The following is a 22,885-nucleotide window of genomic DNA, read 5'->3' as shown; positions in this document are numbered from 1 at the left end:
TCTTTGTTATGATAAAAACATTTAAATTTAAATGTTTAGTACAAATATAAGATTTGTCCGTTTCTAAATAAAGATTTGACCCTCCATTTGATAAAGTGATCTATTTTTAACGGGAGTCATTGAAAAAATCACTCATAATGTTACCAATATAACAATCACATGTTTTAACTCTAAACAGCATAAGTTAACAAATTGACTATTTAATAAATAAATGTAGATTAAAATAAAAAGTATACATTTTGAGTTACAAATGCTAATGTACTATCACTTGAAGGACTTGACAATTAAAATAAGAAAATTTACCTTGTTGCTTTGATGGTAGGCAACTCGATCCTTGACACTGAGGATGTGGTGGTGGAATTTGCACATCTTGTCGAAATGACAGTAACAAAAAAAACTTACCACTCGCTGGTGCTCAAAATCAGCCTTGTTGCCCACCATCAACATGGAGAATTTGTCTTGATTCTTGACTCTGAGAATCTGACAGTGGAACTTTAACATCTCTTTGAAGTGACAGTAACAACCAGAAAACTTACCACTCGCTGGTGCTCAAGATCAGCCTTGTTGCCCACCATCAACATAGGGAACTCGTCTCGATCCTTGACTCTGAGGATTTGGCGGTGGAATTTGTACATCTCGTCGAAGCTGGCCTTGTCGGTGACTGCGAACACCAATAAGAAACCCTCTCCGGAGCGCATGTACTGTTCTCTCATAGCACTGAACTCTTCCTGGCCTGCCGTGTCCAGGACTGTGACAACAAGAGTTGACCAGTTAAGATTTTATATGAACTTCATCTAGAACTAAGCTTATATTCTGCAATATCACTTAATCTAATATAGCTTTACCATATTTAGCATTTACATTACAGCAAGCATTTCTTAATGTAAAACAATCTTATCAATGCTGTTTCATTCTTGTCTGCAACAAATGACTTAAACTATAAAAATATTGGTCCTTCAAGCATTTTACTGTAAAGATTTCCCACAACAATAATTCTCAAACATAAAACCAACCTTTACATGGCAACTGATGATTTTATAATTTTGTTAACTAAGACAGAACCGTGAAGTTCATACCCTTTTGAAGGTTGATGCCACTATTTGCTGGATCGAAGGTAAAAGAAATATAGTTGAAAATGTCCCAACTTTGAGAGGTTCAGCTCTAATAAACCTTGTGTTCAATTATATCACATGTAGGTTTTCAACTATTGTATTACGGTTGGATATTTTGATTTTCTTGTCTTGTAACCCTTTCTTGCTAATGGACAGACAGATAATGACATGATTCTAAAAAGTCTGGCCCTTAATAAACCTTAACACAATTTTACTTCTGCATGATTAAAACGCATTCAACTGCTAGTTTTGTAAATATTAATAGTTATTTAAATAAACTCACATAAAAAGTAGTTCTTTTATTACTGGTGAGTACTATGATAGAAACACTGTGTGTAAACCATTCCCTTAAGAGTAAATCACTTTGAAAATCATTGTGGCCAAAATTAAGGAAGTAAAAAGGATATGATTTACTGTCCTTGAAAGATAAAATTGATGGTCATTCCAGATAAATACAAACTTTTTAAACGATCCTTTTTCCAGAAATTTAGCTGAGGATGTAAGCTATATAACTTCTAGATTAGGCTAGAAAATAGCAACCCTATTAATTTGACCAATTAGTTTTCCAGGTGAGTGGTTTTTTTTAGTTAAACCACAGAACAGATGAACGTACACATGCATGATTCTATAAGGATTCTTATATTTATCAAAATTCCATACAAACAAATCAACTTTGACAGAAAGAAAACGTTATCGTTGCAAACAAAGTTGTTTGACTTCTTTTGGTTACGTCACAATTTCCAAAGACTTTTTTTACCTTACTTATCATTGAGCAAATGATGGGTTTAAACACATGCATGCTGTCGCTACCGTCCCGTGCCAGAGTAATCAACTAAGTGTGTTATCTCTACACGTAGACAAATTGTTGCATGATAAAGTAACGTAACAGACTGTACCTTACCTGTAGTAAACAGTACTAATTACAGGTGGCTTTTTTACATAACCTACTGAGGTCATTATAAAACACTGTAACTGTATTCAAGGCATTTTTGTTCTTAAACTTAAGATTAAATACTTTTAACAATATGGCAATAAATTTTATCACAACTGTATGTGTTTTACCTCAGGTGTAAAATTTTCCAGTGTGTTCCTTATGGAAATGAATAGCTTGGTATGTATTTCATACTTAAAAATTTCATATATCACTGACTTGTTAATTTCAACAAGTAGCCAAACAAGATTAAAAATGCCACAAGGTGCTTAAAACTGACCTAAAAGGCTTTTAAGAGTCAACAGCATTGTACAATGTAAACGAGTTTTTGACATACGACTGAGAGACTGGTCAAAAGCCATTGACTCCCACGCTTCAGGTAGGAAAATTGCGAATGAATGAAGGATGTATGCTGAATTGTATGTGGTGCAAATTTATTTTAATTTTTGTGCAAAGGAGAAAAATTTAAATTAAACAATAGTTTGTTAACCATGTCTTGCAATTAAGAACTTAACTATGACTGTTTTACAAAACCAATTGTACTTCATAGTTCTCTGACCAAATCGTATTAATAAATTTATTCAACACTTTCACTCAATATGATTTATATAACACGAATGAATAATGTCTTTAATTTGTACATATTATAACATCCATCTGCCACCCTAAAGTTTTATGCTGTGCTGCTATGGCCGTATATCAAACACTTGAGAGAAGAAGAACAATGATTGAATTGAAGGTAATTTGTGAACCTCATTCAATGGCCTCCAGCTCTGAGCGATATTGCTTCTCCTGCAATATGCAAGGAAATTTAGATGGGTTTTATAAGTTTATCCATTTTTAATTTTTCCCTTTTGTATGTAAATTCCAACTACACAGAAGTCAGTTAAAATGATCTAGCTCTATAAATGGTAAAAGATTTATTAAAAAGTTATGGGTACATTAAAGAAAAGAGTTAATTGTAAAATGAAAATTGTTCATATAAATTCATATCCAAATTCACACTATTGCGTACTAATAAATGTAGAAAACTCCAGTAAATATTTTGATATGGGTCTTTCAAGTTTTACAATCATTCATGAATTAAAAATGGTTTCAAAAAAATCGTCTAAATAAAAGTGACTATAAAAATAATCAATGTTTCATACCATTCTGTTTTCAAACTGCACACTTAAGTTGTATATAATAATGCTCTTGCAATTATATTTTGTAATAATTTAATGTGTATGTTGTATGTATATTCAAATAGTAATTTTGTTATAAAAACAAGTATTACTATCCTTGCAAAAATGTCAATCTTATATTTGGTTTGAAAAACTATAAATCGGTGAAGCAATCTATAAGTTGTGTTTTTTATTTACTAAAACACACATATCTTCAGCCTTGTTTCTTTACACCCGATTTCAGAGTTGATCCAACATATCCTAATAACTATTACTTATATAAATGTATTAAATTACTCATCAAAAATCACTTTTCTGTTTTTTTTTTCCACAAACAGTTTTTGAAAGAGTTTTAACTGTAAAATTTAAAAAATATATCCAATCATTATAATACAGCAAAACCTTAATAGATCACAATTAAAAACAATATTGTGTTGGAAAGAATGAAGCACACATTCAACAGAGTGGTGAGTCCAGTCAGAAGCCCATGAGTCATGAGTCAACCAGTCAATTAGACCACACTTATCTCATTTAATCACAAGTTCAGGAGATCAGCTCATCACAGGACATGGAAGGGAGAGGGCAGGGTTGTAACTAGATGTTTGGGGCCCTTGTCCACTTTGTTTACTGGGAGTTACACTTATCTCATTTAATCACTAGTTCAGGAGATCAGCTCATCACAGGACATGGAAGGGAGAGAGCAGGGTTGTAACTAGATGCTTGGGGCCCTTGTCACTTTGTTTACTGAGAGTTACACTTATCTCATTTAATCACAAGTTCAGGAGATCAGCTCATCACAGGACATGGAAGGGAGAGGGCAGTGTTGTAACCAGATGTTAGGGGCCCTTGTCACTTTGTTTACTGAGAGTTACACTTATCTCATTTAATCACTAGTTCAGGAGATCAGCTCATCACAGGACATGGAAGGGAGAGGGCAGGGTTGTAACTAGATGTTTGGGGCCCTTGTCCACTTTGTTTACTGAGAGTTACACTTATCTCATTTAATCACTAGTTCAGGAGATCAGCTCATCACAGGACATGGAAGGGAGAGAGAGCAGGGTTGTAACTAGATGTTAGGGGCCCTTGTCCACTTTGTTTACTGAGAGTTACACTTAATAAGGGGAGAGGGTAGGGTTGTAACTGGATGGTAGGGGTCCTTGTCTTTTCTTCATGCTGGGAGTTATCATAGACGTTACTTTCAATATCAAACACTTTGATTAATAGAAATCCATGAATATTGAAGAACATATTATGAGGTCAATGACAAAAATAAATGGTTGAAAGACATTATTTAATTGTTATCACAGGAATACGCTTCTTTAACTGTTATCTTTTTATGAACATACAACTATATGAACGTGTAAAAGTTACTCTTACTAGTATGGATTTCGTTACAAAATTAAAGATAGGTTTTACACAATTTTATTAAATTTAATATTGTACCTAACACCTTGTTAAATTTTAAATAAGTAAGAAATTTATGTCACACTATTAAAAATTGATGAAAGAATTCCTTAGAAAAATACATATAAGTGCCACAGTTCATGACTAACTGCTGTAAAATTATAATAACTGTATTATTCAGTATTTTAGATAAACATGCAGTTCCTTGCATGTTCCGTAATACATTCTTTCCAGTGGCTGAACTATAGTGCTGGTGGAATTATCACAATATGACCATGAAGAATAGACTCCTTGGTTGCAATTGGTCATAGGACTAGTGATTAATAATCGTCTTATCACCTTAGATCAAATAATGTTAATGATCAAACACACATTCACCTTAGATTAAATAATGTTAACGATAAACTCATTCACCTTAGAACAAATAATGATAATGATCACACATTTACCTTAGATCAAATAATGATAATGATGAAACATACATTCACTTTAGATCAAATAATGTTAATAATCACCTTCGATAAAAAAATGATAATGATTAAACACACATTCATCTTAGACAAAATAATGAAGATGACCAATACTTACTTAGATATAGTTAATCTGATGATTGGTACAATATTATTTAATAAACAGTAAGTTAAAATGTTGACTTTTGCTTTGCTAATTTTTAAGTGAGCTTTCTAGGTTTTCGTGAGTGCAAAATTACCTTAAACCTAAACAAATTATTGCATTTGTGTTTGAATCATAATTTTTGTGTAAGAACAATGTTTGGTTAGACTAATAAGGAGGTGACAAGAAAGCATGCCGCTGTAACAGGAAGGACCAGTACTTTACTTTCTGGACGAATCTTAAAATTATATTTACTCTTCCGTGTGTACGGTAAAAATTGTAAACCATGTTTGTATCTCGTAATGAACAAATGTTACCAGTGCAATTACCAGTGGTACCAATAGAAAACAAAAACAAACAAAGAAAACAAATGTGTATAACGTGTGTGAAGTTAACCTAAACTACAAAGTGATACCATCTGGATGTAAACAGCAGACCAGGTTTCTCTCCAAACTACAAAACAAACTTAAAACAACACATTGTGGAGCTACATCTACCTACGGACCGTGTATAATGGAAATGTGTAACATATACTGTAGTACTCATCACCTCTGTTACAGATGTTAACATCACTCTTTTGCATAATTGTTTGTTAGTCTGTGAGAATCTGCAAACAATAACACAATCAGACTAAGCAACTTTGCGCATACTGTTTTTACCACCTTTTCGAAGACAAGCTGTTACAGCGTTTTTGTTAGAAGTAAAATGAACTTCTTTAAAAAGTTTATCAAATTTTGTCTGGAATGCTTGTACATAACACTTAGAGACAACAGGTGGAAATTAAAAAAAGATTATAAAATTTTGCATCAATTAAATTATTTAACCATCTCCCCTTGGAATTGAGATCTGAAGCAGTAGTATGTAAGTTTAGAATAAAACTAAAGTGTTTCTTACTTGATAAGGAATTCTACTCTGTGAGTGATTATTTTATGTTCAAAACCATTTAAGTTAAGGTGTTAGGAATTAATGCTTATTTTGGCTGTTTATTGTACTTATACTGACAATTTTCATGCAATGTTTTATATTGTTAATTGACAAATAAACACTTTGATTTGATTTGATATACGCTTGTAAAAATGAAAATAAAATCAAGGTCATGGGGAATAATTATTATACAACTTGAAGCTTGTTTCAAAATACGTTTTGTTTGATTGATTTTCCCAAAATGGGGCGGAGGGATGAAGGAAATTTCAAGATTGTGAAACAACAATTATCATCAATGAACTTTCAAATGAAAGAACATACAAATCAATCTAATGCTGTTAAAAAAGTAAACCTTAACAAAACACACACTATTTAAACACTGGAACTGTAAAAAAGTTGTTAAACAAAATAAATATAAATTTGTTTCACTTTGACTTTTAAAAAATTAAACAAAATGTTTTGGTACCAAAATGTATTAAGCACCTTAGACTTTATTTGAAACAATTTGTTTGCCCTCTTTATCAAAATAAAGGAGGTGAGAATGGGAAATAAAAAACTTGACAATAGTAATCTCCAACTTGTGCCATATCAAGTACACAATTATTAAAACAGAATCCCAACACACAGAAAAGAAGCAGCCACTATTATATATGGCCGAAACAGTAACTAGTATATCAATGTTGAGTTTAGCACCAATTAATCTTTCACTTAGAGCAGAGCTACCAATTCAACATTCACATAGAATCAATCCTTCCCCAACCACAGCTATGTTATGTGTAGAAAACTGGTGAATGGTGACCATTTACATAAGAGTACTCAATTCTTTTGACGTTTATGTTCGGGCAAAAGCTTTTAATTGTACAGACTATGAAAGTCAAAATTTTATAATACCACTTATCTACAGAAGCGGCACATCATTACTCACAAATGTTAAGATATTGGGGTGCAAAAGTAGATCGATATACCTAGTCTACTGCAGGGATGACTGTTGGAGTTGGTAGGGCTCCTTAAGTGTTAAAGCCAGTTCCTAACCTAAACATAAGAGTGTGCCACCCCTTCTTTCAAGAGATATGACTGATTAATGCCAAAAATCCTTCCTCATGGATCTCGACATAAGGCGGTCCCAACCCCCAATCTTATCCATCCAGAATATCCTGTTCCTCCGAAAGCAGCACAAAGGTCCTTTTAGGACTAAGTACAATATCTAAGCTTCCTGTCCTAAGAGAACAAAAAGAGTATAAAAAAAGATAGTGGACACACTTAACAAACCAATCCCTAGAATAGCCTCAATATAATTTGTATGTAAATCGTGGATCTTCCTTTATTATTTTCTAAATAATGACAATATCTCCTTCAATTTCAGCAGTTGGTAGTCTTCCACTGTGCTCTTCAACTACAAAAATTAACCATGTTTTAAACTCCCAAAATCAATGAGAAACACAAAAACATGATAAGAAAAATCATCATATTGTCTTATTCTCAGTCACTGACACAATAAATTAAGGGATTGTATCTTACTCATGCCACTTTATAAAATCATTGCATGAAAATCTCTTCTTTCCAGTTTTATGGGTTGGACACAATGATGTTTTTGTCTAAATAGCTAAAGTAAGATATCAGATGCTTTAAATTTCATATAAGAACTGTTATCTGTTACATATTGCTTTACCTCTAGCAATTTTCTTACCCATTTGCTGTTTTAAATACAGCTGATCTGCAAATTAATCTAAAACACCCTTGTACTCTATTTCTATTCTGTATAAATACAATTTTACACTGAAATTTATATCACCTCGCTTCTAGTAAAACATGGGATAGTATATAATGGATTAAAGCTCTTTGAATGCTGTCATTGGACAGACACTATACTTAAAAAGTTCAACTAAATAAGTATGAGAAGGATTGTTGAATGATCTAAATGATTTCTTTCTTAGTAATAAATTAGTTTTCATTAAAAAAATAATGTACAACGAGATATGTGTATGTGTATGTGTGTGTCGCTTTGCATTACTATTCAATTTGTGAAATAACCCACTTTAAATTCAGTATCATCCAATTAAATATACGTGTTTTAGAAAGACCTTGTTAAAATCTTATTTTAATTAGAAATATTTATACTCCAATTATTGAAATTATAAGACTTAAATATTTAAACTGTCTGTAATAACAAAAAGACTTACTATCCAGTTTTGCCGGTACGTCATCGATGACACATTGTTTCGTGTACGAGTCTTCGATCGTAGGATCATAATCCGTCACAAAATAACTCTGAAACACAAAAATAATATAAATTATAAAATAAACATAAATAACTGAATAGAACATTTAAATTGTGTGAAAACCTGGAATTTGTAATCTCAATCTGAAATCTTTTATCTAAATAAAGCAATTGGTTGGGTATGAATGATTACTGCAAGTTTCACATTTTTATTTGGGAGATGTGTACCATATTTCTTTTTTTAAGCTGAAACTTACAAACTACTATGAATTTGAGGAAAACACAATGTGGAAAAGATAGTAAATTGTAAATGGATATTTTAGTATTTATTTTTGATGAATTGTGTCACTGAGTATCCAGAATGATGCCGGCTAATGCATGACTGAGTCCTGCACAGTTTGGATGAGCCTCTGTCAAAAAGCAAAACTGAACTTTGCTCTCTGAACAGGTTGGGCAACCAATGGAAATAAAATCACTGTTGGCCATTCAACATTATTTGGATTTTCATACAAACCTATCAGCTCTGGTTCACACCAATAGTATTAAAAAGAAATAAATAAAAAGAAAACACCACAATTGGAGGATCAATTTTAAATAATTATTTAAGTTGCTGGACTCTAGATTAAGTGTCTTAATATTATTATTAAATTATATCACCAGCCACACTACTGGTAATAGTGGTCAGTACATTCCGAAAAAAGTTATTGTGAATCATACTTTGTAAATTATTATTATTATATTAATTTATTAGATTCCCAAAACTTTGAAATATTTAATTTTACTCCTACTGAATATCAATCATAATTTTGTGCTTCACAAGAGAACTTATAGATCTAATAAATATTCATTATTAGCTCCTAGATCTATGTATTTATGTATTAATTGCTGAGGGTTTTAAAAAGAAAGCATAACCACAATAATTTACAATGGAAATATTTGTATATTGATTTAGTGAAGTTAAAAAATTTTAATCTTATAAACAAAAAGATATATTGGTTTTTAATACATCTTTGTACAGATTGCTCAGCAGTTACCTCTTATTTGGTTTAGGTTAATTATACTAATTATTACAGATCCAACAAGAACGTCATAAAATTGTGTTGTCTTTTCATCTGTATAATAACTCTTGAGAGAAAAGACCCAGTTCCTTCAAACTTGGTATATATGTTCCTCTTTTTCCAAGGACTTGATTGATTTGGGGTCCAAAAGATCATACAGCAATATTTTACTGAGTCAAAACCCTAAGTAAAATTAGCTCCATTTTATGTATGATATCATAAGTGATCTACCTCCATCCCTCGATACTGATAAAGCAACACCACTTATCTTCACCCCCCTCAGACAAAAATTCTATTTACACCACTTCATTAATTTATTAGTTACATGTGCATTTGTTTCACATTTAATTCCATGGATATTTACTAGATTAGTATATAAGCGGTGTAGATTAAAATACACATCTCAATACTGTCAATTTAGATTTTAATTTACTATACATTACAATACATTTAATATATACAGTATAAATTTAAATGATTTGTTTTACCTAACAAATTAAATTATGTAATTAAGTATCCTTTACACTATTATATCCTTTCTTGAAAAGTCTTATTGGAATTGTTTTAATATTAGTTGGTACTAGTTTATTAATGTACAATATACCAGCAAAAATAATATTGTTCAATAGTGCAGACTTCCATGTGTGGAAAAATATTGAAATGATAATACCCTCAAAGTTGTATCTTACATGATGCAAGATTAAAATATAATAGACTGGCAATAAAGGTACTTGGTCCAACAGTAAAGCAAAATAGGACAAAACTAGACTTACTTTATTTAAGACAGACTTTAACAGTAATGATATAGCCAACAGTAGTGATTTGTTTTATCTGACAGCTGATTGTAAACACGTTCCTTGATAAAGGAACTCAGTAAAAGTTTTATGAGAAAACCAATTTGTAACTATAGTGATGCTGTTTGTAATCTTGGATTCCAAATCTTTAAGTGGGTCATTAAAAAACAAAGCGCTGTAATCAACATTAATAGTGGGTGTAGCACTGCACATGTGAAACAAAGTGAATATTATGAAGAAGGCAGGCTCCAAATTTGAACACTGTAGGACTCCACACTATTACAATTCGAATTTAATGTTTACTCAACACCACGTTTTACATCAATACATCTTTTCTATCTACTGAAAGATGCATTTTCATCATATGTTTCGAATTTAATGTTTACTCAACACCACGTTTTACATCAATAGATCTTTTCTATCTACTGAAAGATGCATTTTCATCATATGTTTCGAATTTAATGTTTACTCAATACTACTTTTTAAAGCAATAAATAACGGATTTTCTACTGTTGGTCGAGTAATAAATCGACATGTCGTTACGTGTACGATTAATGACGCGCGGGCAAGTGAAGGCTGCACGCAAGACATGGCGGGGGCGCCTCCAAGGTCCTTACTGCGTAGTGACGTGCGCACTACCACAAAAGGACACCACCACGACTGCGCGCTCTGCTCTACGTCACTCGCTGCTCCTGCAGCTGCCAGAATCCAATTGATTTGATACATTGTCAACCACATCAGTTGGTCTACACTGAATAGTTCACACTATGCCGAATAACGTATTTTCCAAATACTAAACGAAAAATGAAACGAGTTTTGTAACTACCCACTTTTCTAAAAATCTATTTTTTTAATGGTCATCCTAATAACTGGAAATTAAAGATATTTTCATCCGTAAATGAAACAACGTATGCAGGGTAAACGTTTATCAGTTCCGCTTAGTTCAGAAGTGAATATAAATATCCCAAACAAAATACGACTTTTGGCCACCACATTTTGGGCGGAAATATTCGCATTGCCTTAAAGTTTTTAAACAAAACTAGTGTTCCACTGAAAATCATTTATATTTTTAATTAACGTGTTTTCAAGACAGAAAAATCCATCCAAGACAGAGATAGAAGCAGAGTGGCTTCCAGATAGGAAGGTTCTGTATGGACAATATTATTACTCTTCAGTAAATCCTAGAAAAACCATTTCTCGTAGCCTTTCAAATAATCTTTATTGAATCTTGAAAACGTCTACGACAAGGTACCTTTAGTCTTCATTTAATACTTTGACACGAACGGACATAAAGAAAAGATATACAGAGTTCTACAAAATATCTACATAAAGTTCCATAGAGTGTAGTTAAGAGACACAATACCTTTTCAGGACCATTTCTAGTAACAAAGGGCCTTCAAGAGGAATGCTGTTTTTTCCCTTACATAATTTAAAGTACTCAACAAGTACTACATAAGTGGAAATAAAAATGCTCAGGCGTGAAAATTAAGGTTGGTGAAACCTATTTATTAACATTATTCTCTGCTGACAATCAACTGATAATCGCAAATTGTGAAGAAGATATAGATTACTTGTTAAGAAAACTTAAGATCTGTATGAGTTAGCGTGAATGAAAATGAATGTAGTCAAAACAAAATATTTAAAAGTAGGCGATGAACACAAAGATCCAGATTTGAAATTAAGAAAGACAAGAAAATGGAAAGAATATACATATCTAGGTAAGCCTATATCAAACAAAGACTTATCTGAACAGGATATACGACACAGAGTACAGCAAGGACAAAATAGTGTAAGAGTTCTGAATCTTTTACTTTGGCCCAACCGAATCTCATTAAAACCAGAATTGACGATCTACAGAGCGCAATCGTTGAGCCAATTATAACTTATGGATCAGAATATTGGCAGTTGACTGAATCAACAAAGGGAAAAATAGACGCCACACCGTAGAAATAGATTTTATCAGAAGATCATGCCGGTTGGATATATAGATAAGAACACATTCAAAATATTGAAATTAGACGATGTGCAAATATATTACACAGGACTACTGAAAAATAGAATGGATCTATATGGGTGGGATGCGGCAGAGGATGTAGTACATCTGAATATACATCTACATCTTAATTTTATATACATGTACTAAATGCTTCGAGGCCACTAAATAAGTTTAGGAAAGGTGAGAACCTAACATTATTCAAATTTATTTTGGTACTAATCATATACATATAGCATCAAGGTTCGTGATTCTGATTAAAATATTATTGGGTCCCATTCCGTTTGCAACAAACATTTTGATAATCTTATATCTTTCCCATGAACAGTTTACTTATAAAATTTCAAAAATGACATTCACCGCAGAGTTGGGATGCCTATCAAAATCTAACTTATCCCTGGTATTTTTGTGCGCTTGCGCGACCTAACAATGTCGGGAGCCAAAATGACGTGTTTTGTGCTGGTTCAGTTCAGTTATGTTGGCACAACTGCAGAAGATACAGTCACAGAAATGGACAGTTTCCAAGAAGCAATATTACCAGGCCACGGTCACTACTTGTAGGCCGCCCAGTCCCAACCCATCGCATCGGCCGCCAGCCTAACCTCTAAATCAAAACAGTCAATAATATTTATTTATCTACTTTCAGTTTACAGGGACGAGAAAACTTACGATAACACAATTTTCAAAATAAAAATAAACCAACTTTAAACTGCTAAAATTCTGTAAAATCAAGGAACTAAAAAGTAAAAATAATATTTTTTTTCCAGAAAACGAAAGGAGCTTAAATCCTATACAATACAATATTTGATAGCGGTGGAAAATTACATTATTTAAACTAGTTGTATCTTAAGTTAAATCCAAGTTCTTGTATATGACACAATAACTTATTTAAAATTTTGCAATACCTAAAAATTGTGTGGTTAGGATTTGAGTTTCTTACCTTTTCTACATATATGTTTAACTTTTTAGTTCCTTAATTTATTTTAACGTTTCGAAGTTGTTTTATTTGAAAAATTGTATTACTTTAAAATTTTTAGTTATTAATCTTGGATATTTGCTCTTAATTAGTACTACAGAATCTCAGGGACTAGTACCTAACATTGAGTAGATATGTTATTTTTAGGAGAACGTATCAACTACTGTTAGTGCTCTACGACAAACTCTTTTAGTATACACAATATTTTGTCCCCTAGTGTTTGTGAAGTAAGTTAGTAGTTGCTAGTTATATTACAATTACACACATATGTTCCCTAACATACGTATGCGAGGTAATTTATGTCCATTGGAAGAAAACTACATACCTCCATTTTATTCCGTCTAGTTGCTTCATGTCATGTTTCAAAGGACTTCTACACGAGCCATTTTCTAAAACCTTAATGTAGACTAGAAAGATTCCCACAACAACTCCAAGGTAACATATAATGACCAAACAAAATTCCAATCTCTGTACTTAATTTTGTGCCGTTGCTCCAGGACAGATTATCATATTGCCTTCAATAGGGATGTTACTCGGGCCATTATCATGAACAGATATATGTTTCCTAGCATCTGTGAGGTAAGTTATGGGCATTGGAAGAAAACTACATCTCTGCATCTTATTCCGTCTCGTTGCTCTTTCTCGTGTTTCAAACACTCACGACCTAGTGGAGTGATTTCTGAAACCCTGATGCAGACTATGAATCAGTAACTGTACATTACATTACACATAATAGCATATAGACCGTAGTAAGATTTCAGATTGGGAGTTCTGCCACACATATGCTTGTGTAACTTAATTGGACATCCATCATGCAGCCTCGCCAACGCGGGAAGTACCGAGTCCAAAACCGTACCGGATAATGATATATTTGAGGCCGAAATATACACATTAAAAATACACGTTAACATCATTTAAAAGGTTTTATATTAAATAATCAATACTTGCTCGTGCAGAAGCGAAATATCTGTGACCAAAGACGGCCAAACTTTCTTCACGATGTTAGTTCAAATAACGTTATAATTACAAAGTGACCTATGACATAGGCCACATGTCAAATTACATCATACATTAGTCACTTGCTCATGAACTGTGGACACAGCAATTTTTAGTCACGTCACAGCAATGCGGTTGATAAAATTCTTCATCTTATCAGGGTTTTAGTTTCCGTGCTGTATTTTCCTTCTCAAACAAACCGACCACACGCAGAAAACAAATCTTATTTAATAAAATATATAATAACGAAGAAAAGTATAAAACAAATCTGCTATCAATATTCACTGAGAAGGTTTTAGTAACCGAGATGTTTATTTTACCAATCGCTTTATTACAATTGAAACATCCCCACTAAAACTACTGGAAATTTAGTTCTTTTCTATATGGATCGTCAGGTTTACTCAACAAATAAGCCTCTTGTTTGACGCTTTATATTAATCTTTGGCTGGATCCATCCTGAAATACCTCCTGTCTATAAAAAAACCTACATTACACAATAAAGTAGCTTACATTGCAGAGGAAAGTTCCCTCAAGGAGGCCATACTGTCTACATCTTGTTGAAGTGGATGTGCGTCAGGAATACTGAGTCTCTTCCATTTCTTCGAACTCTGACTCACTTAATGCTCATTAATACAGCAATGAAAGCACCATCCATGAGTTTCGTTTACAGCAGTTATGTTATAGAACACAAATCTAAGAGTTCTCAGTATATGTTGTATGTGATAATCTGTTCTTTAATTCCTACTTCGGTCGCAAAAATAAGATGTGCTGATATTGCAGACAACTTCAATGTTTTGGATTTTTCGATGATGCACTAACTGGACTAGTTAAATTCACCCACTTTTTAAGGATATTTTTCAAATGGTATATGCTTGTAGCGTTCTTTATAGTGCCGTTGTAGACATGTACTCTTCACATGGCGAATAAAAGAATTCCACACAAAAAATGCTACAAGAGAATCTTGGTTAAAGTTGATATAATTAGAAAAGAAAAGCAAATTCCAGTCACCAAAATTGTATACAGAACTGGCACTACGTACTTCAATAATTATGCAGCTTGCTTCAAAGTCATGAGACAACAAATTTAAGCAACGATGCGAAGGAAGATGTGCAGACACAAGTTACAAGGAGCAGGTTTCACATCTAACAATGAATCTTCGTGTCTGCTCTAATTAAAGCAATCGACAACAATAACTCACTGTGCAACTTGTAACTCCAGAGTTCAGCTACCTAAACCTCCACCAGGCCAATTTCGGGTTAAGGAAATCCGCATTTAGCTCTAAACACACAGTACGGTACATTTAGCAAGACACTCCGGCTTGTCGACGAAAGCAATATAATTAATCATTTGTTGCTATAACACTCTGTTCTCTGTCTCGGGATGAGAGAGGACTGGCAATATTGATTAGGCGTGAAAAACGAATGAATGAGCGTCTTTGCTGACATAGACTGCATTTTTATAGGCGAATTCTGATTTTTTCTAAACACAATGAGTGTAAAATTAGTGTTTGGTTGAGGAGGACTCTGGCATTTACGGAACAAAGCCCTTTCATATGCCCGATTCATACACGTTGGTTATATGAAAGAATTGCCGTACTTGACTTTGTGCGACCTCTACAGCATATGATTTTACCAACTAAAATTGGTGTGGCTAGCGCGAGAATCCTAGTCGTGATTTCCCTCCGCAGCCGCTACTACCTCATATGCACGTGTTTAATATACATTAGACCCTCGGTAATCCGACCCTCCATTATCCGGACATCCAGATTATCCGACTCGAGCTATGCGCGAATGTACATAAATTAGGATGTAACAAGTAAGTGCTATTTATCAGGCTTGTAGTGATGTATTTGGCAATCTATAAACCGTAATTGCGCTAGAATTAAATAAAAGTACATACTTTACGTCTGCTTGCTATTTCCGGTTAAATGACTTTAACATGACTCAAAATGGACTGTAGGTTTATTTAACTGTCGGATAATCTGGTTTGTTGTCCGCCACATCAGGCCAGATATCCGGAGATCTACAGTACAAGCTCTACTCGAACTTCTCTTTGGGTATAATCACGTGTATTATAGGTTCCTAACTTAGTAAACATTAAGTGAACCACATACTATTGGTCTCCACATAACAGTGGGGAGGGTTGCGGAAGGTGAAATGAAGCTTAACTCAACATTCACATATTATTGGCCTCCTTTTACTTTATAAATACAAATATGGATTAATTTCTATATTTGTACAAACCTTTGCGTAACTTCAACATCCCCTCATTTGGCAAATTATGGTAATGACAAGTTTTTATGTACAAATTAAAAAACTGTATATTTTAGTTGTTTATTCCAATTCTGAGTCCAATTTTTAATTGTACACACGGAGAAAAATTAACGAGTCACTTATTATACATTTTTATGCTTTCATATTTGTTATTTACTATAGCATCGTGAATAGAACTGTTCACAATGGCAATGCTTTAGCTTTACCAGCACAGTGTGAAGAATTAGGTGAATCTCTCGTTACAGAGATAAGATCTGAACATAAACTTCCTTCGTCACCAATTCCTGCTGAAGAATATGGAAAAAGTGACGGGAAATGGGCTAATCCAGTATCGGAAAAAAAGACAGTCATGATTGAGAAGAGTAGTTTATCAATTCGTGCTCTGGGAAAAGAGGGATGTCTGGTGAAGGATGAACGAGTAGAATAATTCACTCTCAAGAGAAGAGGAATGTAGTGATAAAGGCACACACCAGGTCTATCTCAAAGAAAAGGAAGAGATGTTGAAGCTGTTGTTGTGATTCGTAATCTGGGAAAAGGTGAGATGAGAGTTGAGGTAGTGGATAAATTCATACTGAGGGATAGAGGGAGGTGTAATTATGAAGAAGCTGGCGTATCTGTTCTTACCTAGAAAAAAAGAAAGAAAATTGGTGAGAGAGGAGCTAGTGGATCGATTCGAAGTCGAGAATTTTAAAATTTACTATACGCAACCAAAATACTACTTTTATACATTGCTGCAACCTCTTCCCTGTCAAAAACAGTTCAGCTACATCTCGGATGCGAAATATTCCCTTGATTTTCATGCAGACCACGTCACAGCCAGTCAGAACCTTGTAGGTGAAGCAGGCCTTTAAGGGAAACCTGTCTGAACAGGTTAAGCCTACGTCTCTGCACTGTACCGTTCCTGCTGCCGGCACGGCACCTGTCATCGCGGTGCATCGGCCGTACTGTCGATGATACTGTTGGATTTTCACTTGTACAATCATCATTTTGTACTTGTTTATACATACAGTCCATCAAACACAGAAAGAGTGGAGGTGAATCAGAAGAAAGTCAAAGGTGAATGAATCTATTTTACCACGACATCTAAATGTTTGTCTTGTTGTATTTGGTTTCTTCAAGGCTTTTGTCTTTTTAAGAAGTGATTTCCTCACTTCCTCAAGTTGGCTACATTGTGAGATGCAAACTAACCAAAGATTCCAATGTCTAAGACGACAGAAACGTCACTGCTTCTACGAAATGTGCGGTTTACTTTAAAAGACCGATATTTGTTCGTCGCTGTCTACGTCCACCCTTAAGATAATACACGTTTTTTTTATTTTGTCGCCTCGCTTATTCCTAGAATCCAATGTTATCGTACCTAAGGTCAGAGATTAGATAAACACTGTCTACACCGCAGCTGTCCTTGCTAACATATTTGGCCTGTGAATTCACGATAAGTTACTTCCAGATAAGGTGCGATAAGAATGTTCAAAGTACAGAAGAAGTTGAATTCATATGTGTTTCTACGAGTTATGAAGAAAATTTTGGACAAACATTTAAAAATGGTTAAGATATTTTTAGGAGCCTAGTACCAGGTTGAAACACATTTAAGATGTTTCTGTAGACATGGTAACATCCACTAGGTTTACGCCGACAGATTGAAGATTATCAAACAATTTGTAAACGAACATAACCTATCTGGGATCACAGAAACATCTTCTGTTACAAACTGTAACAACCCGCCATTTGTCTATTTTGTGTTGCACCAACGCACTGACATTATGCATGCTCCCATTTTTAGTAGAGTGGTAGAATAACAAACGATAGGCCTAGTACGGTGTTCAACGAGGGTTTACTAGCGAATCTCTGAAGGAAGATAAGTTATTAAAGTCACCACCATGGTGCTACCCGAGTTCGAAATGTGTAATCCTAGCATTTAGTGCACGTATTGAGTAGTGTTTAAAACTGTGTACGTAGCCTAAGCATGAGTGTACGCGTATGCGGGCATTCTAAGGACCACATTTCAACCACTTTTCTTCAAATTTGGCACAAACTCTCTCATTTCTGAACTATCTTACGTAAAAATAGTAGAATGGCTGGGAATGGGTTTGTAGTAGAAAACATTATTTGTGAGTCTTTCTATTTCTGCAGATAATTTTGTTTCAGAAGATCTGTATTTAGTCGAAATATAGATATAAGGTAGATGTTTTTAAGCCATAGAACATTTTGTAGCTTAAACATTCCTCGAGAGAATTTGATTTAATTTTAAACCGATTAAAAGAACTAACTCTAAGTAATGAAAAATGAATAGAAATGATCAACATTCGGAGATTCACAGCTTTTAATGCAATCACGATATTTTACATACTATAACTAGTAGTGTACTCATACTGAATCAAATCAAACAAGAGAGGTCAAAAATCTACTTTTTAGCTTTTTTCTAAGTAATGTAGACTAATGAAAATGGTTCTCGGACAAGTACAGTATTTGATACTGAAGCACAGCTGGCTTGAGCGTCAATTAAAATTCTTTAATTTACAAAATATATGTAGCTACAGGAATCTCATATAAGTACTCTTTTTTAATAAATTGGTAGTGAGCAAAGTTAAGTGACTTAGAAGGCACAACAATCCATAAATGTCTCATAGTACGAATGAAAGAAGTGATGGCAAAAGTGACCATAACCAAAACATATTTTGGAGGGCTACTAAAAGTGTCTCGTATATGTATTTTAGAGCACTTTATCTTTACTCAACAACAATAATTAACCATATCCGTCCCTGTTACTCTTGAAAAAATCATCTACCTAAAATTCCAGTGATTTGGTGCAAGCTTTCTGCTCAAAATTCCAACACTACTTTACCCTTTACAAATATAGACCTTGGAAAATGCAATAATTTTTACTTATTTTTCAATCAATTTTAAGCCTAACAATACATAAAAGGCACCTAAGTTAAATAAATATAAGAATCTACTAAAATGAATTAAGTAATTGACGAAAACAGCAATTTAGTAACAAACAACAACACAATAATAAAAACTACATATTTCATAGTTAGTTTCATTTACAGCGGATTTATAGCCAGTATAGAAGTATAGCAAATAGAAAGGCCAGTGATTATAAGTCCTATAGTATTTATAAAGTACTGTAACAAGTTTATTTCACAGTTTTATCAGGCAGTGATTATTTGTTATCACATTGGTATAGCGCAAATGTAAGTTTTAATGTTTTATGTTTACAACAATTAATTTGTGTACATGCGGATGGATGTTGAGAATAATGTTAAATACACAAAGTCTTTATGAGGATTCTTTGACGTCTGTATATAAGGATTTTGGGATCGAAAGTGGTAAAGTATGGTAAGTACATAGTATTCTTATAATGTTAAGTACACAACGTCTTTATGAGGATTCTTTGACGTCTGTATATAAGGATTTTGGGATCGAAAGTGGTAAAGTATGGTAAGTACATAGTATTCTTATAATGTTAAATACACAAAGTCTTTATGAGGATTCTTTGACGTCTGTATATAAGGATTTTGGGATCGAAAGTGGTAAAGTATGGTAAGTACATAGTACTCTTATAATGTTAAATACACAAAGTCTTTATGAGGATTCTTTGACGTCTGTAGCCTACATAAAGATTTTGGGATCAAAAGTGGTAAAGTATGGTAAGTACATAGTATTCTTATAATGTTACATACACAAAGTCTTTATGAGGATTCTTTGACGTCTGTATATAAGGATTTTGGAATCAAAAGTGGTAAAGTATGGTAAGTACATAGTATTCTTAAAATGTTAAATACACAAAGTCTTTATGAGGATTCTTTGACGTCTGTATATAAGGATTTTGGGATCAAAAGTGGTAAAGTATGGTAAGTACATAGTATTCTTATTATGTTAAATACACAAAGTCTTTATGAGGATTCTTTGACGTCTGTATATAAGGATTTTGGGATCGAAAGTGGTAAAGTATGGTAAGTACATAGTACTCTTATAATGTTAAATACACAAAGTCTTTATGAGGATTCTTTGACGTCTGTATATAAGGATTTTGGGATCGAAAGTGGTAAAGTATGGTAAGTACATAGTATTCTTATAATTTTAAATACACAAAGTCTTTATGAGGATTCTTTGACGTCTGTATATAAGGATTTTGGGATCGAAAGTGGTAAAGTATGGTAAGTACATAGTACTCTTATAATGTTAAATACACAAAGTCTTTATGAGGATTCTTTGACGTCTGTATATAAGGATTTTGGGATCGAAAGTGGTAAAGTATGGTAAGTACATAGTATTCTTATAATGTTAAATACACAAAGTCTTTATGAGGATTCTTTGACGTCTGTATATAAGGATTTTGGATCAAAAGTGGTAAAGTATGGTAAGTACATAGTATTCTTATAATGTTAAATACACAAAGTCTTTATGAGGATTCTTTGACGTCTGTATATAAGGATTTTGGGATCAAAAGTGGTAAAGTATGGTAAGTACATAGTATTCTTATAATGTTAAATACACAAAGTCTTTATGAGGATTCTTTGACGTCTGTATATAAGGATTTAGGGATCGAAAGTGGTAAAGTATGGTAAGTACATAGTATTCTTATAATGTTAAATACACAAAGTCTTTATGAGGATTCTTTGACGTCTGTATATAAGGATTTTGGGATCGAAAGTGGTAAAGTATGGTAAGTACATAGTATTCTTATAATGTTAAATACACAAAGTCTTTATGAGGATTCTTTGACGTCTGTATATAAGGATTTTGGGATCGAAAGTGGTAAAGTATGGTAAGTACATAGTACTCTTATAATGTTAAATACACAAAGTCTTTATGAGGATTCTTTGACGTCTGTAGCCTACATAAAGATTTTGGGATCAAAAGTGGTAAAGTATGGTAAGTACATAGTATTCTTATAATGTTAAATACACAAAGTCTTTATGAGGATTCTTTGACGTCTGTATATAAGGATTTTGGGATCGAAAGTGGTAAAGTATGGTAAGTACATAGTACTCTTATAATGTTAAATACACAAAGTCTTTATGAGGATTCTTTGACGTCTGTATATAAGGATTTTGGGATCGAAAGTGGCAAAGTATGGTAAGTACATAGTATTCTTATAATGTTAAATACACAAAGTTTACCCGTTATTTACAACTATACGAAAATATTCAGCCACGGGGTGATCTAATGAACAAGGAAGGTAATTGTCAATCCCGAATGGGGTACTTAGAAAGTAATTTCGGAGATGAGAAGATCTCAAAGATAATGAGATAACTAAGTAATCCTCAGGATTACATTTAAACGCCTGCCTATGACGAATTTGTTACACGTACATACATAGAATGAGTCGTAGGTAACGGCTAGTTGCCTCTATGTTCGGGTTACGCTACACTCGTAGCGCTTCTAAGTTGTAAATCGATGTATCTGCTATATAAAATAGTTTAAATAACTGACTACCAAACAAAATTACATGTATAATGTGCCAAACTCAATACAGTCATTTAGATGAACTCTGTACAACTTTGTAAAGAATATAATAGCGAGAAAGGACCCCAAAAAGAGTTATTTACCTCAGTGTTCACGTCAACACCATTTACTCAATAGTTGGGAACAGCACTGGAGTGGACTTAAATAGAACAGGCGGGTCAAGGTCAAGCTAAAGACCAATTCAGCTGATCATTCTTTATAATATATCACACTGTGTTTATTTTCAGAGTTCGGCCTTGACCTGCCACTTCTATCTGAGTGTATTATAAGTTTGTGTATTCTTCAAGGCCTCGTAACCGACGTGAACGACATGACAAGGAAATTACGAACAAACATTGGCTAGAATTAAATAAAGTTATGTCTCGACATAACTACACAAGTATAAATATGGTGTACGCAAACTATAATTACAAACTTCAAAGTAAAATTTCCAAATATTGGTTAGACCACAGACCAAAGAATAAATTAAATATCTTTCTTTGGTTGTGGTTTAGACTTATCTCGTAACATTATATCGGTCCAAATGGACGAAACGGTCAAGGTTAAAGGGAGATTGATAGAGTTCCATGCGATGTTATCTTGCATTTGATTTAATCACACACTTTTCGTCTATTTAGGATTCCTGATATATGCTTTTTAGATATTTTCGAAATTCTAAATTTTGATATAAAAGACACAAAAAAATTCCAAAAGGATGTAGTTCCGTGTGTAATTGTAAATAATGAGTATTATTTTAGTACAGCAAGGACGTAGCCCGCGAGTGGGTCCAAGGGATTCGGAAACCCCCATTTCCAATTAATTCTTTTTAGTAAGCGATTATTATTTAAATAATTCAGTATTACTGACATGTACGGCTGATAAGATGGTTACAAAGAAACGGGCCAAGAACTTTTTAAGGGACGAAATGGGGCCTTAATCTCTGTCCACCACGGGAAAATATCAGTTGTATGGACCCCACC

The 22,885-nt window shown here is 33.4% G+C and overlaps 1 protein-coding gene across 1 annotated transcript in view; it reads right to left on the bottom strand.

The window, feature by feature from the left end:
- Positions 1-22,885, bottom strand: part of LOC124359985 (ras-like protein 2) — a 42,540-nt gene that overhangs the window by 6,039 nt on the left and 13,616 nt on the right. The window contains exons 2-3 of the mRNA XM_046813199.1: positions 8,327-8,414; positions 537-748 (exon numbers count right to left, since the gene is read on the bottom strand). Of these exons, the coding sequence (XP_046669155.1) occupies positions 537-748; positions 8,327-8,414 (300 nt within the window). The remainder of the gene's footprint in view (positions 1-536; positions 749-8,326; positions 8,415-22,885) is intronic.

This window comes from Homalodisca vitripennis, chromosome 4, assembly GCF_021130785.1.
Source record: "Homalodisca vitripennis isolate AUS2020 chromosome 4, UT_GWSS_2.1, whole genome shotgun sequence".
NCBI lineage: Eukaryota > Metazoa > Arthropoda > Insecta > Hemiptera > Cicadellidae > Homalodisca > Homalodisca vitripennis.
The sequence above is the reverse complement of the archived record's forward strand: the minus strand, read 5'-3'. Positions and strand labels throughout refer to the sequence as shown.